Source organism: Phoca vitulina, unplaced genomic scaffold (genome assembly GCF_004348235.1).
Source record: "Phoca vitulina isolate PV1807 unplaced genomic scaffold, GSC_HSeal_1.0 scaffold36, whole genome shotgun sequence".
Lineage (NCBI taxonomy): Eukaryota > Metazoa > Chordata > Mammalia > Carnivora > Phocidae > Phoca > Phoca vitulina.
Window position 1 is genome coordinate 8,895,241 of NW_022589739.1, and position 21,934 is coordinate 8,917,174.

Sequence of the window (21,934 nt, forward strand, 5' to 3'; positions counted from 1 at the left end):
CCTTTTAGATCTGACACACTGACTCTAAATAATTCTACATATCAGAAACATCTAGTTAAAAAGATAACATCAAGAGATCTTACAAAAGCAATAGAAGAAAGAACAGATCCTGGGAAACTTCACAATAAGCATCTCAGACATACACAAGAACACACTAAAATGCTAATAAAACAAACTTGAAATCTTACCTATACAAACACCCATGATAAAAAGAAACTTCCCCTCTGTTCCTGTATGGTCCTGTAATTTTGTCCAATCAATGTACACATTCGTGCCATTCTAATCACAAGTGCCATAGGATTTCTGTTTTCAATGGGACAAATTTATTACAAAATTCATCTGGAAAAATAAGACAGTTTTCCAAGATAACCAAGAAAATGTGTAAGAGAAAAAGAATAAGGACTTGCCACACCAGCTACGAAACTGTACTACGAATCTGAAATAAAACCTCAGCACGGGCCGGGGAATGACCAACGGACCAATGCAGTGTGGAAACAGACCCACATCTGCAGAGGAAATTGGGTTATGCTAAAGATGGCCTCACAAAATGTCGACGAAATGTTGCACTATTTAGTCAATGGTTTCCAGATAAAGTTGCTATCCACGTGGGGGGACAAAAGTTCTCTCCCTCCCTCACGTCACACACAAAAACACATAACAGATGCATTAAAGACATATTGTAAAAAACAAAAGAAAACAAAAAGACTACAAGTAGAAAATGTTGGAGAATATTTTTCTGATCATGTGTAGGAGCTTTTCTAAGTATGCTCCTAAATCCATAAGGGTTTTATAAGGTTAAAAACAACAGTCTCTTGTACAGCAAGAGACGCTGTGCGTGGGACTGAAAATAAAGCTGGCAAACAGTACTGAGGGAGGGCGTGTCTGGGGGGGAGGGTGTCCTCATGGGTAGTCTTTCTGGAAGGAAATGTGATCCTATGAAAGCACCAAAGACCTTTAATGAATATCTCTGAGGCAGTCCTTCTTTCTGAGCCAGGAATTTCACTTCCCTGAAGCTATTCTAAGAAAGTTATCAGGTGAGCATGGAAATTTACGTACAAAGATCTTCATCACGGAGGATTCTGGAATTCTTGAAATGACGCAAATAGGAAAATGGTGAAATACATTTCAATAAGTCCATAAAAGAACCATGATATAGCCATTAAAACAAAATTCATCTAATAATGTTTAATGATATGTAAAAACATGTTACATAGAAAATTTAGAGAACAAAACAGCTACACGACTTTGTTAAGATATACACACACAAACCTGTGTAATTATCACTTGTGAACAAACTCATACTGTACATTTTTTCAGATAACACCCAAAAAGAGGTTTTTTCCAAAATAGCACCTCAAGAGAATTGAAACCCATCTTTTTTTAAGCAGCCTCCGCACACAGCGTGGAGCCCAACACGGGGCTCGAACTCACGACACTGACATCAAGACCTGAGCTGAGATCAAGAGTCGGACACTTAACCAACCGAGCCACGCAGACGCCTGAGACCCATTTTTTTAATTAACAATTTTATGAAGTAATAACACAACACAAAACACCCTTACTTTTGGCATCTACTCTGCGAAGCTCACACCCCCACTCACTCCGCGCAGCTCCCTGCTGTTCCCAGCAGCACAGCACCAGTGACTGGCTCTCAGCACGAGCTACCTGAGGCTTCCTTCCTGACCCCGAGCTGAAGCTTCTCCTCTGCGACAGCAGCCTTTCTTTGAAGACTATTCATGCAAAGTTCATAAAAATGCATCCTTCCCCCAAATACCAATGCTATTGGCAGAACAAGTAAAAATTAAATGGTTGACAAAAGCATAGGAAGAAAGAGCTAAGAGACAGAATAGCAGCAGAGCATTTATTTTCTTTTAAGCCTAAGATAGGCAGAACTTACTTTTAAGATGACAGACTTCACTGAAAGGAAAAATAACATACGACTTTACCCGGGCGTTTCTGCTTTAGGGTTTACCTTACTCGTTTTCTTTTTTTCTTTTTCTTCCTTTTTTTCCCTCTCTTAGTGAACTAGGGGTTACCAGGTGGGCACATAAGTAAAAGATTAAAAAGAAATGCACTGGGGCGCCTGGGTGGCTCAGTCAGTTAAGCGGCTGCCTTCGGCTCAGGTCATGATCTCAGGGTCCTGGGATCGAGCCCGGCGTGGGGCTCTCTGCTCAGTGGAGTCTGCTTCTCCCTCTACCCTTCCCCCCGCTCGTGCTCTCTCTCTCTTTCTCTCTGTCAAATAAATAAAATCTTAAAAAAATAAAAAAGAAATACATGAAGGAAAAGATGTTCAATTTTATTATTCACTGGGAGATACAATTCCAATATCACAACCAATAGTGCACACTCACCAGAACAGCTAACATAAGACAGGAAAAACCAAAGTTTGGTGAGGATGTGGAGCAAACCGGCCTCACGCACTGCTGGTGAAAGGGTATTGGTAGAACCATTTTGGAAAACTCTGGCAACATCTACTAAAGCTGAACATAAAACTCAGCAATTGCACACCTGGGTACCTGGCCCACGGAAATATACACATATGTGCACCAAAGGACATGGACAAGCCTGTTGTTAACAGCACTAGGGTCGGGGCGCCTGGGTGGCTCAGTCGTTAAGCGCCTGCCTTCGGCTCAGGTCATGATCCCAGGGTCCTGGGATCGAGCCCCGCATCGGGTTCCCTGCTCGGCAGGAAGCCTGCTTCTCCCTCTCCCACTCCCCCTGCTTGTGTTCCCTCTCTCACTGTGTCTCTCTCTGTCAAATAAATAAATAAAATCTTTAAAAAAAAAAAAAAAAAACAGCACTAGGGTCATAACCGCCAAATACTTTAAAATTCCACAATGCCATTGGATGGATATATAAACCGTGCTACAGTCACACAATTAAACTCTATATAGTGACGGTAAGTGAACTACCGTGGAACTATATACCTAACACAGACGGATCTCCCAAATACCATATTGAGCAAAACAAGACACACTCAAATTGGAGATAATGAATTATTCCATTTATGTAAATGCTGAACATGAGCAAAATTAATCGATGATGTTAGGGGTCAGGACAACTGCTTTGGGAGGAGGCAGTTACCAGAAGTGGCTCAAAGGGAGCTTCTAGGGTGCTGGCAACATTCTTAGTCTGGGTTTTGTTAACATGACTGTATTCAGCTGTGAAAATGCATTATAAACTGTACATTAAAAATCTGTGCTTTTTAAAAAATTTATTTTTAAGTAAGCTCTAGGCGTTGGGCTCGAACTCATGACCCTGAGATCAAGAGTCGCATGCTCCACTGACTGAGCCAGCCAGATGCCCCAATTTGTGCTTTTATATATACTGCACATACTTCGAAAAGTTACAAGATAGAAATAAATCAAAAAGTTAACAGGAGTTATCTCTAGGTGTCTTATTTTTCTTCCCTATATTGTTTCATATATTCCAAATTTACTGCAATGTTTTAAAAAATATTTTAATCTATTTTACAACATATGTTCATGTCACATGATGCCACCATGCTTCTAAAAAAGGTGTTGTGAAGTTGGCCTGGGCAAGAAGCTACCACTTCTCTTCCTAAGGAGTATCTACTTCCTTTTTCCTGAGCCTGGGCCAGTGGTTCCCAAATCTATCTGGATATCAGAGTCAACTGGGTAGCTATTTAAAAATTCCGATTCTGGGGCCCCACTCCCAGAGATTGGGATTCAGTTGGTCTAGCATGGGCTCCAATATGGCGTCCCTCAAGCTCTCAAGCACTGGGACTCTGCACCACAGTGTCTGAACTGTCATAGCTTCAGCTCCCCCTGCTGGACAGGGGCTGGGAAAGCCTGCCTGGGGCACCCACAGTCCCCCTCAGTAGGGCTGGGAAAGGAGGACTAGGCCCTAGGATTTGGGAGTTTCCTGGGAGAGAGAGAGCTTGGAAAGCCCAAGGCCTGCAGGCCTACAGGACAGGGAGTACAGCAAAGCCCTTAGGATCACAGATGTGGAGTTAAATAGACAAGGGCTCAAATCCTGTTCTGTAACAAGCTCCATGACCTTGGGCTTAACCTCTCTGATCCTTAGCTATCTCACAGGAAATCTAACACCTATTTCACAGAATTATGAATATGAAAGAAGACAATGTATGTAAAACATTTAACACAAAGCCTGGCATGTTGTAAGATCACAATGTCAATAGTAACGATATACACTATGCTAAGGATTATGCAATACTTAACACAGTATTACTACATTTGTATATTATATAATGTTATATATATACTATAGAGAGATGTACTGATACTGAATATAGACAGTCCAAATTATGGAAAATCAGACGTTGTGATGATTGTTTTAGGAAATACACTTTTGTCTATTATGGTCTCCTTTTGCAGATGCTATAAATCAAAATTCATTCATTCATTCATTCATTCATTCAATCAACAGAAGTTAAGGGTACAATCTTTGAAAATTTGCCTCCCCAGTTATGTGACAAAGTGACCTTGGGCAACTTACTTATCCACTCCATGTCACAGTTTCTTCATTTGCAAAATGAGAATGATAATAGTATCCACCTCAGAGGGTGGTTCTTACTGTTGTATGAGTTAATCTGTGTAAATGGCTTAGAAGTATCTGTGGTGTGCTTTAAGTTGTCAGTAAATTTCAGCTGTTATTATCCCTTCAACATTTATGAGTGCTTACTGTGTATACACAGTCTGCTGAGGACACACAATGAAAAAGAGAGGGAACACAAGCAGGGGGAGCTGCAGAGGGAGAGGGAGAAGCAGACTCCCCGCTGAGCAAGGAGCCCAATTCGGGGCTTGATCCCAGGACCCTGAGATCATGACCTGAGCCAAAGCCAGACGCTTAACCAACTGAGCCACCCAGGCGCCCCTCCCCACCCCAGGACACTCTTAAGGTTACTTGCATTGAAGACTGGGGGAAGGGGAATCTGTACAGAGAGTATGAGAATGATTATTTTTTTCAAATCACAAGTAAAGCATTTACTCACTACTTATTCATTCATCATTTCTTACAACCAATAAATATGTATTGATAAAAAAAAAAAGACAGACATGGTTCCTGCCTTCATGGAGCTTATAATCGAATCACAGTAAAGTATATACTTTTTTAAGTGGCTGAGCAAGTGGGACCTTTCCCAGCAGAGTTATATTGTGTGGCTGCACATCCCAGTCATCAAAGCCCTTCATCACGCCCTATCCTAAAATCCTAAATTTCCTGTGACACATCAGGCTTCCTGTGGCACAGTTTATGATCCTCGTACAGGAGAAGGCTCTGCTGAGGAGCCAAAAGTCCAGCCACCCTAAGACCTTCCATGGGGCTCAGCCCACACTGGCTGGGATGATGTCGCAGAGCTCCCTCTGAAACAGGTATATGTAGCCACTGGAAAGCTCACAGAAGTCTAGCCCCTGTGCAGCAGAGCAGGGGGATAGCATAAACCCTAAAGTCCAGTACTGTCCAACTCTGGAAGGAAAGCTGTGCTGCACTGAACCCCTCCGCTCTGGGCTGGAGAGCCCTGGAGACATCCAAGCCACTGGAAGGCAGCTGGCCTTGGGTCTCCTTGTTTCCACCAGCCATGCCTCCATACCCGGCTTTCATTCATTCACTGCACTTATGTGGAGCACCTACTCTATGTACAGCCCTCCACTAAGGGTACACAGCCAAGCAAGACAGGGCCTTACCCTCAGAGTCACAGCCAACTCGCACATTTAGATATAACCTATGATTAAAGTTGACTAAGACTTATGATAGAGTTTAGCACTTTGTGTGACTGAGGACAACTGAGTGGGCTTCCTGGCAGAGGTGGCACTGAGTCCTGAAGGATGTCGGGAAGTTTACCAGGTGAAGATATGGAAGGAACCACAGGTACAGCCCCGAAACGGAAGACAGAACATGAGTTTGCTGGACTGGTGCAGATGGGAAAGAGATCAAATCTTCGGCTGAGTGCTGACCCGATGTGAGGAGCCTGTGTGATCCCGGTAAGAAATCACCAGAGAGAAGTAGGCAGAAGAATCCCAAAAAATCACAGAAGGTTGGGAATAGTTTGTGTTTCGATCAGTCAGAGTATAAAGACCTCCTAATACACAGGACATCAGGCAGAGTCCTCAGAAGAGTATTGCTTTAGTAGTGAGGTTAAATTAGCCCTTGGCTAAAGGCTGCTCTGGACCTACCCTAAGAAAGATTAAAAGAAAACCTCAAAAGGATCCAAATTCTAAATAATTTAACTGTTTCAGAACAAAGTCCAACACTATCTAAAGGAATAAAACAAAGTCCAGCACCCAACAATGTAAAATTCACAGCATCTATCCTTCAATCAAAAATTATCAAACATGTAAAAAATCAGGAGGATCGAACACATAATTCAGAAGAGAAATTAGTCATGAGGAAAATATCTAGAGATGACATTAGCAGACCAGAATGTGAAAAGAGCTATTACAGACTTACTCCATATAGGAAAGAAGGCAGAAGAAAATATGACTATAATAAGGAGAGAAATGGAAGATGTAGCTAAGACCCAAATCAAACTTCTGGAGTTGAAAAACACAATACCTAAAACAAAAAATACACTATGTAGAATTAGATACTGCAGAAGAAAAGATTATGAATTCAAAGACACAGCAATAGAAATATTCCAAAATAAAGCTCAGGAAAAAAGTGCTGAAAAAAGAAGTTATCAGTGAATTGTGGAACAATATCAAGTTGTCCAACATACATGTAATTGGAATTCCAGGGGTGGGGGAGGAGCTGAGGAGGAGAGGCAGAAAAAAATATTTGAAGAAATAATGACCCAAATCTTTTCAAATTGGATGAAAATTATACACCCACAGGTCCAACAATGTCAAAAGACTTCAAACAGAAGAAATATAAAGAAAACTACACTGAGATACCTCATGATCAAATTACTGAAAAGATTTAAAAAAAAAAAAAAATCTTAAAAGCAGCCAGAAAAGGGGAAGGGAACGCACACTGCAAACAGGGACAAAGAAAAGAAAGGCAGCACACACCTCATGAAACAATGCAAACCAGAACACAGTGCAGCAACATCTTTACAGCACTGTGGGGGGAGGGGGAGCCCTGTCAATTTTAATTTTATTTCTGGTCAGTTCAAAAAGGAAAGCAAGATAAAAACTGTTTCATACAAATAAAATCTGAGAGAATGCATCACCAGCAGATCAGTACTATAAGGAATGTTAAAATAAGTCCTGCAGGGAAAAGGAAAATGATACTAGAGGATGATTTACATATACATATGAAGAGCATTGGAAATGGTAAATATGTAGGTGCCCATGAAAAGTTTTTCTCACTAAACAAACAAACAAACAAAACCCTGAATCCAGCAACATATAAAAAAGGATTATACATCTTGATCAAGTAGGACTTATTCTGGGGATGCAAAGGTGCCTTATCTAAAAATCAGTCTTAATACGATATTGATACGATATACAATATCAGTAGAAAAACCACATAATTGTCTAGTGGATGCAGAAAAAGCTTTTGAAAAAATTCAATACCTCTTCATGATAAAATCATTCAACAAACCAAGAATAGAAGGGGATTCCCTCAACCTGATAAGGGGCACCTATGAAAAACCAAAAACTGAAATCGTACCTAACAGTGAAAGACGGAATGCATTATCTACCCTTAAGATCAAACCAAGGATGCTCGCCCTTGAAAAATCTGTTGTACTGGAGGTTCTAGCCAAGATGATTAGGCAAGACAATGAAATAAAAGGCATCCAGATTAAAAAGGAAGATGTAAAACTATCTGTATTCATTGATGACATGATTTTGTATAAAGAATATCTAAGGTATCACCAAAAAACTATTAGAACTAATAAACAAGTTCCACAAGCTTACAGGATACAGATCAGTTATATTTCTATACACCTGCAGTGAACAATCCAAAAAATGAAATTAAAAAAACAATTCAATTTGCAAGAGCATCAAAAAGAATAAAACACTTGGGAATAAATTTTTAAAAAGAAGTACAAGACTTTACAATGGAAACTACAAACTTCTTTGAAAGAAAGTGAAGAAGACCCAAATAAATAAAAAAGGATCCTGGGTTTATGGATCAGAAGTTTAAATATTTTTAAGATGGCAATACTCCCCAAATTGATTTACAGATTAAACACAATCCACATCAGAATACCAGCTGGTTTCTTTGTCAGAAATTGACAAGCTGATCCTAAAATCATATGGAAATTCAAGGGACCCAGCATAGCCAAAACAATCTTTAAAAAGAACAAATTTGGAGAGCTCACACTTCCTGACTTCAAAAACTTACAACAAAGCTACAATAATCAAAACTGTGGTACTGGTATAAGGACAGATACATAAATCAAGGCAGTAAATTGAGAGTCCAGGAATAAACTCACATTTATAAATCAATTTTGGGCAAGGATGCTAAGACCATATAATGGTGGAAAGAATAGTTTTTTCAGCAAACGGTGTTGGGACAACTGAATATCTAAAATGAGAAAGACTTGGCACCCTCTACCTCACACTCTATATAAAAATTAACTCAAAATGAATCAAAGACCTAAATGTAAGCACTACAACTGTAAAACTGTTAGAAGAAAATGTAGGCACAAATCTTTCTGACCTTGGATTAAGCAATGATTTCTTAGAAATGACATCAAAAGCATAAGCAACAATAGAAAAAATATACATTAAAGTTCATCAAAATTTAAAACTTTTGTGTTGCAAAAGCCACCATCGAGAACTTGAAAAGATAAGCCAGAGAATTCGATAAAGCATTTGCAAATCACTATCTGATAATGGACTTGTATCTAGAATACCTAACAAATGGTTACAACCCAGTAATAAAAAGACAAATAACTCATTTTAAAAATGGTCAAAGGATCTGAATAGACATTTTTCCAAAGATATACAAATGGCCTGTAGACACATCATTAGTCATTATTAGTCATCAGGGAAATATAAGTCAGAACCACAATGAGATACCACTTCACACTCAGTAGGATAGCTATAATAAAAACCACAAATAAAACATTTATTGTCAAGTATGTAGAGAAATTAGAAACCTCATACATTGCTGGTGGGTATATGAAATGGTGCAGCCACTTTGGAAAATAGTCTGGCAATTCCTCAAAAGGCTGAACATTAGATTCCCAGAAGTTCTACTCCCAGGTATAGACCCAAGAGAAATGAAATGTGTCCACAAATTTTGACAGCAACATCATTTATAATAGTGAAAAAGTGAAAACAATCCAAATATCCATCAATTGATGAATGGATAAACAAAATGCATGTGCCCATACAATGGAATATTATTTGGCAACAAAAGAAATGAACTATTGAGACATACTACAACATAGATGAACCTTGAAAACATTCTGCTAAGGAAAAAAGCCAGTCACAAAGACCACATATTACGTGATTTCATTCATATGAAATGTCCACAATAGGCAAATCTGTAGAGAAAATAAGGTAGCAGTAGCCTATGGCTGGGGGTGGGTAGAAGAAAGGGGAGTGACAGCTGATGGGCATGCAGCTTTTTTTGAGGGGGGGGAGATAATGAAAATGTTCTAAGACTGATTGTAGTGATGGTTGCACAACCTAAAACCCATTGACCTGTACACTACATATAGGTGAATTGTATGGTATATGAATTACATCCCAAGAAAGATGTTATTTTTTTAAAAAGACAATTGACTGTTTAAAGCAAAAAAAAAAAAAAATTGTGTATTGTTGGGTGTATATCATAGCTAAAAGCAAAATGCATGACAATAGCTCAAAAGACAGGAAGAATGAAGTATACTGTTGTAAGGTTCTCAATGATATTCATGAATGGTATAATATTATTTTAAGGTTGAAGATGTATAATATAAACCCTAAGCAACCACTAATAAAAACAAACAAAAAAAGAATTTACAACTAATAAGCTAAGAATGGAGATAAAATAGACTCACACACACAAAAAAACCCACAAAAACAAAACAAAACAACACGCAATCTAAAAGAAAGCAAAAAAAGAAGACAAAGGAACAAAGAACAAGCAGGACAAATAGAATGCCAATGGAAAGATGGCAGATTTAAACTCAACCATATTGATAACAACATTAATTGTAAGTGGTCTAAACACTCCAATTAAAAAGTCAAATTTGTCAAATTGGATAAAAATAACACAATTACATGCTTTCTAAAAAAAAAAAACTTTGAAAATATAAAGTCAGAGAGATTAAAAGTACAAGGATAGAAAAAGATATGCCATGCAAACACTAGTCAACAGAAAGCCAGAGTGATTACACAGACCAACTGGAAATATTACCAGGGATGAAGAACATTTTATATTAATGAAGGGATTAACTTCTCAAAAGGATATAACAACCTTAAATGTTTGTGCACCTAGGAACAGAGCTTAAACACATGATGCAAAAAGTGATAGATCTGAAAAGAAAAAATGAAATGAAGGAGAAATACCTAGGTAGCAGCTGTAGTCATCAGCTTAGAGATGGAAGCTGAAGCTACGACAATCAGATGAGCAGAAACAAGTGTAAGGGAGAAAAGACATCAAGACAGAATGCTGGGCCACTTTAGCACTGCCAGGGTGATCAGAAGAAACTCTCAAGAAACAAACAGAGAAATAACTATCAGAATAGGAGGCAGAAAAGGAGAATGTGAGGTCACGGAACTCAAGAGAAGAGGGCTCCAAAAGGCAGAGTGTGCTCAGCTACATCAAATGCTGCTGAGATAAACTAGGACCTCATAGGCTGCAGCAGAATTTACAGAAAGAATCAGTGGAGACACGGGGATAGTGGGAACAGAAGCCAGTGGATTGAGCAGGAGTTGAGGCGATGAAGATAATAAACCCAGATTTTGATTTCAACAGCCTTGGCTGAGAAGAGTAGGAGACAGAGGAAGTTGTAAAGTCAAGGTATTTTTGTTTTGTTTCTTAACTGGGTTACAATGGAAAGAGTCAGGAGAGTGGAGACGATGAAGATCCAGGGTACAAGGAATGAGCAACAGAAGGGGGTACTCGGGCAGGGGTTGAGGGAAGGGTTACCAGATCTCCTGTGGAGAGGCTAACTGGAAGAGGGACATCTATCTCTCAGTATAATGGGGGCCAGAGGCATGGATAGACATGGATGCAGGTCAGTTTGGAGCCCAGGGCAGAGGTTAAAGAAATTACCTCCTGCTAAGTTTTCTTTTCCTTATAAAGAGAGTGTTTAGGTCAGCTGCTGGGAGTGAGTGGGGAAGCTGTGGTGTGGAAAAGCAGAGGGGTATGTGAGAGCTCTGAAATAGCTGGGGGGGGGGGGCGGTTGGAGTAGACGTAGGCAGCAGGACTGCTGGGCACTGCTGGGGGCTCAGTTGAGGCTATGGACCATGAAGTTGGACGAGTGTCAATTCATGAAGGGATTCCCATCCCCCATCTCAGCCTTATAATAAGCCAGGACTGGAGAAGTCAGGCAGTTACCACGTTCTAGGGGTGGGGTGGGAGGCTATGGGGCCAGGTGGTGAATGGTGAGCAGTTCAAGTAATAGGCCATAGCATCCAGATTGGAGGGGAACAAGAGCTGATTCGGGGTGAGGGGAAAAAGTAAGAGGCAGGAGCCTGAAGGTCTCTATGAACAGATATGGTGGAGGCAAGGGAGACAGAGCACATAGGAGGTATGCGGAGATTAAAACTTCAGAGGTGGAATGGTTTCAAATGATGACCAGATCATGGAAATGGGTTGCTGAAACAGAGGTGACAGTCAGTGAGTTGAAGACAAGTAACTCAGAAGCCAGGGTTTGGAGGAGCTGTCTTCGTAGACATGGAAGCTCCTGGAATGATGGTAGAACCTAGGACAAAAACACTGTGACAAAATTCTTTTGCTGTCTGGGTCCCTACATAGCTGGATCATCTAACTTTGCCCTTAGTTATGACTATTGCCAGCCTGCAGAGATATAGCCTTATAACTCAGCCTTCATCCCTGAGGCTGCCTGGCTTCTCACCTCCCTTGTCCTGCTAGTTATAGCCTCGTGTGCCCTTACAGGACTGACCACAGGTGAAATATCATGCTTGTTGGCACCATCTTGAATTACATAGTTTTTAAGAGATATTGGCAGAGCCTTTAAACATGGAAGAGCTGGAGTGGTGTTGAGAGCCTGGTGTAAGGGGCACCAAATCCCAGAAACCCAGGATGGCCAGGAGTGCTTGCGAGCTAGCCATCAGCCAGATACACAGTCACAGTATGCTCAGAGCCTCTGTGCACAAGAAGCAAGGTCATAACCAAAAGACCACGCACTCCCAATAAGCCCCTTGACTCCCATCCAGCGAGGCTGGCTCCCTGGCCTGCAGTGAAGAGAAAGAGCCTTGAGTAGGGGGCCTGGGTTCTAGTCCTGACTCTGCCATGAACTTGCAGTGTGACCCTGCCCTGAGGCCTCGGTTTGCCTGTTACACAAGGGCAGTGGGATCCCAAAGATCCCACTTGCAGCCTAGATGGTCTACGGGTGTGGGTGGAGGAAGGATATGCTCATCAGCTCACAGGGCTCAGAATGCACGGGCTGCAGAAGTCTTCAAGCTTCATGAGAGTCTTTTGCAGAGTCATCCCTCTGGGGTTCACTCCCTGTACCCCTCCTCCTCCTCCTTCCTGAGATCCTCTGAAGTAAGCTCAAGTGGTACCCCCATGCCTCCCATCTTTCTCTTCATGAGATTTTCTTTAGGCTAAAAAGTCAACCTGGTTTGAGGCTGTGTTGAAAAGGAGAACACAGGAGGCCCCAGCCACACGGCCATACCAGAGACCCATGGCTCTCCACAGAGTTTCCCTTTTAGGGCACATTCATCCCAACCCCCATCAGAGACTCAGGACCAACAACCACGAGAGCTCCAGAGGCCCCAGTTTGTCTCTGGCCTGGTCCTTGGAAGGCAGGCAGATTCCTCAGATACCAGAGACCCTCAGTACCCCATGTTGCAGCTGGTGAGGGGATCCCATCATGTGGCCTCATGGGTACCCAGGACTGAGCCCCCTCCTTCACAAGGTGTTTCTGCCTATCCCCTGGGCCAATGATACATCCTAGGGCCCTTGACATCAGTGAAGAACAAATGAGGTCCTGTCAGGAGTCTTGGGAAAGACCCACTTTGTGACTGTAGAAGACAGGCCTGGGTTATCAGCCTGGTGCAGGTAGCATGGGGGGTCCGGGCGTGTGGACAGTGGGAAGGAATTCCCTCAGTGATGCTGGGCCACAGCTTGAGGACACCTTCTCTCTGGGGAAGGCCTGGCCAAGAGTCCCCCAGGATAGGCTGGGGAGCAGAGCCTGGGACCCTGGGGACTCTGGGCAGCACCACTTGGCTGGAGCAGGGCAGAAGGACCACAGAAGGATCTAAGAGGAACAAACCAAGGTCACAAGAGCCATAGTGAGTACAGCCTTTGCCTGGGGCCACCCCTCCCCTGGGCCCCGTTTCACACACACCCCCAGCACGCATGGGCTCCATGGCCACCGAGCTGCCCATGTCCTCCCCTCCACCTCCCTGCAGTCTCCTGTGAATGGCCCTCTCCCAGTCAGTGCTCCCTCCTCCCCTGCCAGCTCACCGAGCGATCTCCCTTCCTTCCTTCCAGTAGTTCCTCCTGGTTGTTCTCCTGAGGGGGAAAAGAAGGGGTGACTCCACGCCCTTGTCGCCTCACTTCTTCATTCCTGCCCCTTGTCTGGCCAGACCATGGTCACTCAAGGCCTCTCTTGGGGCCTTGGTCACTTCAGCTGGGAATCCAATGGGATCAGGGTGGACGGGCTCTGGGACAGCAAGCAGGCAGCCCAGAATGAGGACAGTAATGAGCAGAGCCGGGGACGAAGCAGGGGGGCCAGGTGGAGACTGGGAAGAGAAGCCCACCAGAAGAGACAGAAGGCAGGAGTATGGAGCTGCCAAGGGCAGAGGCCTCGCTCCCACCTGGAGGAAACCCCTCCGATCTGGGGCAGGTGGAGGAACAGAGCCTCCCTGTTCACCTGTCTAGAGCCTGAGGCTGTGGGAGGACTGTGGGATCCCATGTGGTGACAGGCAAGTGGTGCGGTCGAGCAGGGTGGGGGGGTGGGGAGGACCCAAGGGTGGGATCCTTGGGCTAAAGGCAGGGGTGCCGAATGCTTACCGATCTCCTCGGTGGCCCCGTTTCAGGGGCCCAGGCTTCCTGTGTCGCTTCGATTGCTGAGATCCCATGGGCCGGGGAGTGCCTCCTGGGAACAAAACCCCTGTCTTGGCAAAAGGGTGCAAACCCAGGAAGAAAGCAGAGGGTCCTGTCCTCCATGGCAGCCAAAGGCTGGGGGGAGTCCGGAGGCTGCTGCTGCTTCAGGCTGCACACAAAGACTGGGATCCTGTTGCAGTTCCTTACACTACTCAGCTCCCAACTGAAGCTGCCACAAGCCACCTGGGTGTCTCCTTCCATCACCGTGGCAACAGTCACACTAACAACCACCATCAGGATTCACTGGGACACAGAAACCCTCTCTGCTGGTCACAGTCCCCCTCCCAAGCCCTTCAGGACCAGCCCGAATCTCCAAGGCTTCAGTGGCCATGCCACTCAGGGACACGCAGCTGCTCGTTTCCATGGCAACACCGAGACCCTGTATGCCTGCATCTGCGGTTACTATAGCAACCCAGGCAGAGCCAGGTGCACTGAGGACAAAGTCCCCATCTGGAGGAACCACAGCCAGAAAACACATTCACTGCCGCTCTCTGTGGCCTGCCCTGGGTTGGTAGCAGGTCTGTGCTTGTGCGTCTTTGAGAGATTGATGGGGGATCTAGGATTTCCTCGCCTGTGTCCTCAGCCTCTTGTCCTCCCACTCCACCTAAAAGGCACCCGAGTGATCTTCCCCCTCACAGGGCTTCACCTCCCACAACCCTTTTAAGAGAGAGAGAGAGAGAGAGCACATGTGGGGGGCGGGGAGAAGAGGGAGAGAGAGAATCTGAAGCAAGCTCCACACCAGCCCAGAGCCTGACGCAGGGCTTGACCTCACAACCCTGAGATCATGACCTGAGCCGAAATCAGGAATCAGACACTCAACCAACTGAGCCACCCAGGCGCCCCAACCTCCCACAACCCAAGAACATCCACGCCTGCATCGTGGGCCCACTCCTCTCCTAAACTCCAGAACCCTCCATCCACCTGCTCTCTGGACACGTCCCCCTGAATGTCCCACACAGCAGCTCACACTGAAGGACGCAGCTAGGACTTCCTGTGAGTCTTATCTTACAGATAAGATTTATCTTATCCATGCTGTCTCCGTGAGCCACACAGCAGGCCCCCAAGACACCGCCATAGCTTCCTGCTATCTCCTTCCACCTTCCCTGCCCAGGCCGGCAATCGTGAAACCCTTCTGATGTCAGCCAGCAAGCATCTGTCCAGTCCCTTCCCTAGGTCCACATCCTCAGAAGGCCAGCCCGGGGTCGGGGCCCCACTCAGACAGAAGCTGAGTCCCGACCAGACGTAGTAGACAAGAAGAAATGAAGGGAGCAGGGGTTAGGGCCCAAAGGGAAATGAGGGGGAGCTGAATGAGGTGCCAAAAGACTCAGCTATCAAGATAATATTTTAAGTCAAATTGAATGCAAAAATACCCCCCATACACAAAACAACCAAATTTTAAACTATGACAGGGTTCCCCGGGGCCGGAATTAGGCAGTGAGGCCAACCCTGCAATCGAGGGTTGGATCCTCTATTCACATTTTGATTTTGTTCATTATGGATGTTTTTGCGTTAGTTTTGATATTCAAAGGTATTGCATTGGAAGTAGACACCAAGGGAGTCCCTGTTGCCCAGATCTTGGCATCAGGATGGTGTCTGCCTCAATTTGCCCCCCTCAAGGCCCTCCTCCACGGCTCCGGAGTGACCGTTCTAAATGCAAATTTGATCATGTCTCCTGACCCTGCTTAAACCCTTCAGAAGCTCCCCACTGCCTCAGGACAGAAGCTAGGCCACTGTACTCTGCCCAAGTCCTGCGACCAGGTGCCCACGCTAACTCCTGGATCACATCACCTCTCCTCTCTCCCCTAATTCCACCATTTCTTCCCCTTTCTTGCCCACCCCTGGCCATGTTCTCACAACAGTGATACCCAGACTTTCAATGAGGTGCCTAGATCGATAATGAGGAGTCTTTGGGATGTAATTTCAAATTTCTGAGGGGAAAATGATGTCTAGATGCAAAACTGGACATTACCGACCCCACTCTGACTAGATCTGAAAACCTCGGCCCCGAGGTCTGCCCAGCAGACAGAAAATCACGGAGACACTGTACGTGGCCATAGAGGAGAGGCTCCTCTCCTCCACTCTCATGGGCTCTAGAAAGCAGGAGGTCCCAGACCATCAGCTGAGAGGGCACCTCCACCCTTCCCCGTCACGTCAGATGGGAAAATCAGGCTCAGAGGGAGGAAGGTCCAAGACAGGTCTCCCAAGTCTGCCTAGGTTCTCTCCAAAGCCTGCGTGAGGAAGTCAGCACAAAGGGCTGGTGTGCAGATGTTCTACATGGGGTAGTTTCCAGGAGGGGGGCATATGTGTGTGCCCATCTGGAGGTAGAGACCTCATCCCTCCATCTCTCCGAACTTCTCTTTCAGATGCCTTCTGTCCTACTGCAGGCAGAACGGAACTTTCCAGTCAGAGGGCATCTCAAGCCAATGCTCAGGTCAGTCCTTCCTCAAACCCAAGGTCCTGCTGTTCTCCTTCCTGCTCAAGTTCTCCGGTTTCTACACTGGTCCATCCATGAAGGCAGGGAACGTGGAACAGGAAAAAGCCAGTGACGCCAGCGGCCTCACCTCCAGGCTGATGGGGGTGGAGGTGGGGTGGGGCAGCTTCAGGACCCTCTGGGAGAAGTCACACGTAAGGTCACACCCAAGGGCAGGAAGTCCTTTGGAAGGATGGACAGGTGATAATGAAACTCCTCCGTGCACATTGCCGGCATCAGTGCTCTCTCCTTCTAGAGTGCTCCCTCCACCTCGGCCGTTGGCGATGTCTTCTTCACCCCAAGCCCAAATACGCTTCCCTTTGGTTGCAGTTCTGTCCTCCAGAGCCCCACAGAGCATGACTTTTCAGTCTGTCACGGTGCTTTGCAGTTCAAAGCACTTTTACATAGGTTAGCTCTTATTGGTGAGCACGACCCTCTAGGGAGGACATGATCATTGATATTTCCCAGAAGAGGAAACTGAGGCCCAGAGAGGAAGTGACTTCCCGGGCAGGGCGGGCGCTGGGCGACAGACTGCCAGGCCGGGTGATGGAGAGTGTGCCGACTCGGTGGTGCCGTGGAGGCCTCGGAGGGGAGCTCGCGGAGCAGAACAGCAAGGGCAGGAGTGCTTCTGACACGGCTCCCGAGACCCTCAGGCCTCCTACGGGGACAGCAACTGGACACTGAGGGGCGGAACTACCTGGTCCTGGACCTTGACATGACAATGCCCCAAGACCCAGAGAGGATTTGGCATCCTGGGCACCCTTCCACGCTGATCTTCCTGAAATGATTGTTTAGCCCCGAGGCAAGCTGACCACGGCCTGGTGTGGCCGGGAAGGGCAAGGGGAGGGCCGGCAGCTGTCCGGGCAGGCGTGCCTCAGCTCACAGCTTCTGCTCAGCAAAACGAAAGCCCCTCAGGGAAGTAGACCTGCCCTCCGCGGGAGGCTGGTTTAGCCAGCACCCACGCTTACTTCAGCGCTTTGTCCCCCCGTCACAAACAGCTTCACGGCCTTCCTTTAGCTCCACGCTGTCCTCTCCCCGGGACGGATTCCAGAAGATGTGACACTCTCCATCTCCACACACGCGCAGCAGTGTGTGAGCTGCCTTTGAGATTCGTGCATCAGGGACCCTGTCAGGCGTCGGGCACTTACCCAGCCCTGGTTGGACATGATCGTGAGACAGGAGGGAGACCTGCGTGTTCTGTCTGCCCAAGACTGCGGCAGTTACGGGCAGTTACCATGGCAACTGTGGACCTCTTGGAGGGTCTGAAGGCCGGAGCAGGTCCAGAGGGATGGAGTGGAGGATGGGCACGAGGAAGGCCAGCCCGGGGTTGGCGCCCCACTCAGAGAGAAGCTGAGCCCCGACCAGAGGTAGTAGACAAGAAGAAATGAAGGGAGCAGGGACTAGGGCCGGAGCAAATTTTAAACTATGACAGGGTTCCCCGGGGCCGGAATCAGTGTGAGGCGGTGAGGCCAACCCTGCAATCGAGGGTTGGATCCTCTATTCACATTTTGATTTTGTTCATTATGGATGTTTTTGCATTAATTTTGATTTTCAAAGGTATTGCATTGAAATATTAGTTATGTCAATTCCTGAGCTTTTCAGCAGTCCCTTAAATTTTGTACCTGAGGTAAATAAAGGCCCCACGTGCCTCACGCTAGTCTCGGGCCTGAAGGGGAGGGCAGAGGAGTCAGGGGCAAGAGGGCCCCTGCTGCAGGTGAAAATACATCATATGACAGGAGCCAGGAGACATGCCTTCTGCAAACTGCAGGGATTCCTCTCAGTTCTGACAGAATCGGATTCAGACTTCCCGAGACTCTGCAACATGAAGATTGCCGATGAAGAGCCCAGGCGCCCAGCGTGCACGCGGGCCCCCACATGTGGGGGTGACAGTGACTCAGAAGGGGGCTCCCATCTCCTGCCCTCCCTCAGGCTGGCTGCCTAGGGGAGGGGAGGGGGGAGCAAGGAACGGAGGGGCGAGGGGGCGGGCAGGGAAGGGGCAGGCAGTTCCTCGAGACAGGGAGCAGGAACTGCAGATTAGCTGTAATTGCCTGAAGCTGAGAGAGGCTGTTGATATATGTTACTAATAATCAGCCTTCAGATCTGACACCCAGCTCAGGCTGGGATTACTGTTTTGAATGGAAATCGAACCCAAACCAGTAATTACCCCAGTGAACGACGCCAGTCTTACGGTGGAGCCTGTTCCAGGCAGAGAAATGGCACCTGCGTGTCAGTGTCAGTCCGTCAGGGAGAAGAGTCTGCAAGGGGTCACACCCAAGGGCACAAGCTGGCCTGGCCTCCGCTGACTCAACGGGACACGGTTTCCACCCTTCTTCCTAGGAACTACAGCGGGTGCGGGATGCTCAACGATCATCCTTAGTCTCTAGGCACGGTCCAGACCTCACACCTCACCCACACCGTCCGTCCGCCCTGGCGCTGGGCGGAGGTCCCTTGCTGACATCATCCCTAGCTATCAGAAGCAGTTGCTTGGGGAGGGGGTGGCTGTCCTCCCCAACACAGATGCAGCCCTCCAAACCTCCATCTGGGACACTAGGACAGCCACACAGTTGGGCCCTGTTAGACTGGGAGGCTCCTGGAATGGCCCGAGTTGGGGCCAGGTGGGAGGGGCAAGGCCATCACAGATGCTAAAGTGGGTCCCAGCCCCCACCTCTGTTCCTGATGAGCATGTGCTTGCTCCCAGTGCCAGACGACGCCAGGTATGCCTGGAAACGGAACCCAGAAACAAGCAGCCTGCTATGGCCCTAGCCTAGGATGCTGGCACCAACAGAACCAGGCCAGAGCAGGGAAAGGCTACTCCTGTCTCCGAACCAGCTCCCCTCCCAGGGTACAGGGGCCTGGATCCCCCAGCCCCCACCCGGCTTCCCAGCAGGATAGCCAGGACACCCAGATAGGAAAAAAGCATTCACTAGCTCCGCTCCAGTTGAAACCGCCCAGGCAGGCAGAGCAGGCTCATGACCCCACCGCACCTAGTCCTGCACCAGCAAAAGGGGTGGTGTACCGTCGTCCCCCACTTCCCAAGGCTCAGGGGAAGAAGAGGGAGGGAGAGAGCAAGCCAGTCTCTCCCCCACCCCTACCCAGCCCCGCAGAGTCAATTCTCGCCAGCACACCTGCTCCGGTGGCGGGCAGAGACGGCAGCACTCTGCCCTAGTGAACCTCACTCACCACCACACACTCTCCCTGCCGTGCCGGGCCCTGTGCTCCAGAGTAAGACAGTCCCTGCCTCCAGGGAGCCCTGGGGAGGAGGAGGATAAGCAGGTAATAATGACTAGGACTGCAGGTCAGGCTGATGAGCCCTTTGGACTCGCAGGTAAAAATGCCCTGAAGTACAGAGTCTGGAGGTATCGGTGAGCTGCCTCAGTGGGCAGACAGAGCTGGTCAGGCCTGGCGGGATTCAGAATGTGGGGGACCGCAGCCTCGCAGGCGGTGAGTAGACCAAGGGTACGTGTCCGGACAGGCGGAGCCCGCCCCGCAGGAGCCGGCACCTCGAGGGTGCCACCTAGTGATGGCGCGGCGGGAGTGCAGCTCTGTCTTCAGGCCCTGGGCTTTCCCTCCGCTTTGCTCTTCCCCTGAACTCAGCTGTGTGAACAGGAACTGAAGAAAAGGGTTTAGTCTCGCTCACAAAGGCTTGAGGCTTGGAGTAGGGAAGGCACAATGGGCCCCAGGGTCTGGAAGCTTTAAGGCAGCAGGCAGGGGAAGGCTCCTGCCTCTGGAGCGCCCCGGCTGCATCCAGAGCATTCTGTGCCCTGTAATTATCTGTTCACACAGCACTGTCTCCCCACCATTCCACTGGGACCTCAGCTGTCACCTGCTCCTGGCATGGCCCACAGGGAGAGGTGACAGGAAGCCCACGCCGAGAACTGGCCTGCCCAGCCTCTCAGGTGCCAGAACTGGGTGCTCACCGTCAGCTAACTCACCTTGCTCCTACGGCCTCGGAAGGGGCTCGCTCTCAGCTTGGGGTCAGGCACGGGTGCTGCAGCGGCTCAGCCCTCAGCTCTCAGACAACCTACTGAGTGCTTGGGAACACTGGTGGCCCTCAGTCATTTTCCTTTCTTGCCAGAGAAAGCAGTAGTGATAAGATGTGAAGTGGTGGTCCCCAAAGTCTGCGTTCCTAGGTGTGGCGAGCACTCAGCCTGGCTGAGCCAGTGGTGTGGGGCCTGCGGAGCAGGGCAGGAGGGAACCAGCCCAGGTGTAGGGTAAAAAGGAGCAGGGACTGCAGAATAGGTGAGGGGGTGGGCAAGCATTTTCTTAGAGGGCCAGATGGTACATATTCTAGGCTTGCAGGCTGAGCTGTACTCAGCTCTGTGGCTGTAGTGGGAAAACAGCCAAAGACAGTATGTAAACAAGTAGGCATGCCTGTGTCCCCTTAAACTATTTACAAAAACAGGCTGCTGATCCAATCCAACCTCACTGCCCACCACAGTGGCTGTCCATGTTGGACCACCCGAGGCCACAGCCCAACACGCCAACTTGTACCAGATGCTCTCGATGGAGCACCAGCCCGTGTCACAAGCGCTCTCTCTTAGGGCAAGGCTGGGTGTGGTGTCACAAGGCATAAGGCGCGGGGGCTGGAGTCGAAAGGTCGGGGTGGTGAGGAGCATGGCCAGTCGGGACCCCCAGACCTCAGTCCTGCCCCCCCTTTCCCAGCACGCACTCAGGGCTCCGGACACTCACCTGCAGTGGGAGGCTCTGCGCAGTCACCACTACTCCCCTTCCTTCCCCTAAGGGATCTCTGTTCGTCTAGCTGATGCCCCTCCAGCCCCTTCCAGAGCAGGAAACTCCCAAAGCCAGGTGGGGGATGGGACAGAACTGCCCCAAGGACCGGTCGCTGGACAGATGACACCCTGGGGAGCGCAAGGTGGCCTGAGGCGAGAGGAGGTGTAACCCAGCACCAGGACTCAGGGGCCCTAGGAGAGGCCAGGCTGGAACCGACCCCCCTGCCCGAAAAGGCCTGGCGGGCTGGCCCCCACCCGGTCCCGGGACAGTCCACTGGAGCCGGCCCGGCCTGCCCACCCCAGCTGCCGTCCCCCGGCGGGTGGCGCCGTGGTGAGGAGATCGCCAGGGGCAGGCTCGGGGCTGAGCCCCAGGCTCTCCAGTTACACTAAAAGTGAGACCGTGGAAGATGGTATCGAGGCGCGCGAAGGCAGCGTGGGCTCATCCAACATTGATGCAGCCCCGGACTGCCCCAGAGCTCCTCGTGGCAGAGGCAGGGTTCCTGCTCCCAGCTCCTCTGGGATGGGCCGGGTCCTCCGCCGCCCTCCCCTGCAGCTCATCACCCGAGGTCAC

General features: G+C 48.1%; 1 protein-coding gene across 3 annotated transcripts in view; it reads right to left on the reverse strand.

Moving 5' to 3' along the window:
* Nucleotides 1–21,934, reverse strand: part of TUB (TUB bipartite transcription factor) — an 84,310-nt gene that overhangs the window by 47,727 nt on the left and 14,649 nt on the right. Inside the window, exons 1-2 of one of the 3 annotated variants that reach the window (XM_032427382.1) lie at nucleotides 14,071–14,823; nucleotides 13,522–13,569 (exon numbers count right to left, since the gene is read on the reverse strand). The exons of 1 other annotated variant lie outside the window; for it this stretch is intronic. In XM_032427382.1, the coding sequence (XP_032283273.1) occupies nucleotides 13,522–13,569; nucleotides 14,071–14,138 (116 nt within the window). In that variant the 5' untranslated portion in view covers nucleotides 14,139–14,823. Of the gene's footprint in view, nucleotides 1–13,521; nucleotides 13,570–14,070; nucleotides 14,824–21,934 lie in introns of those variants that run through there. One more of the 3 variants, XM_032427386.1, reaches the window with a different exon arrangement.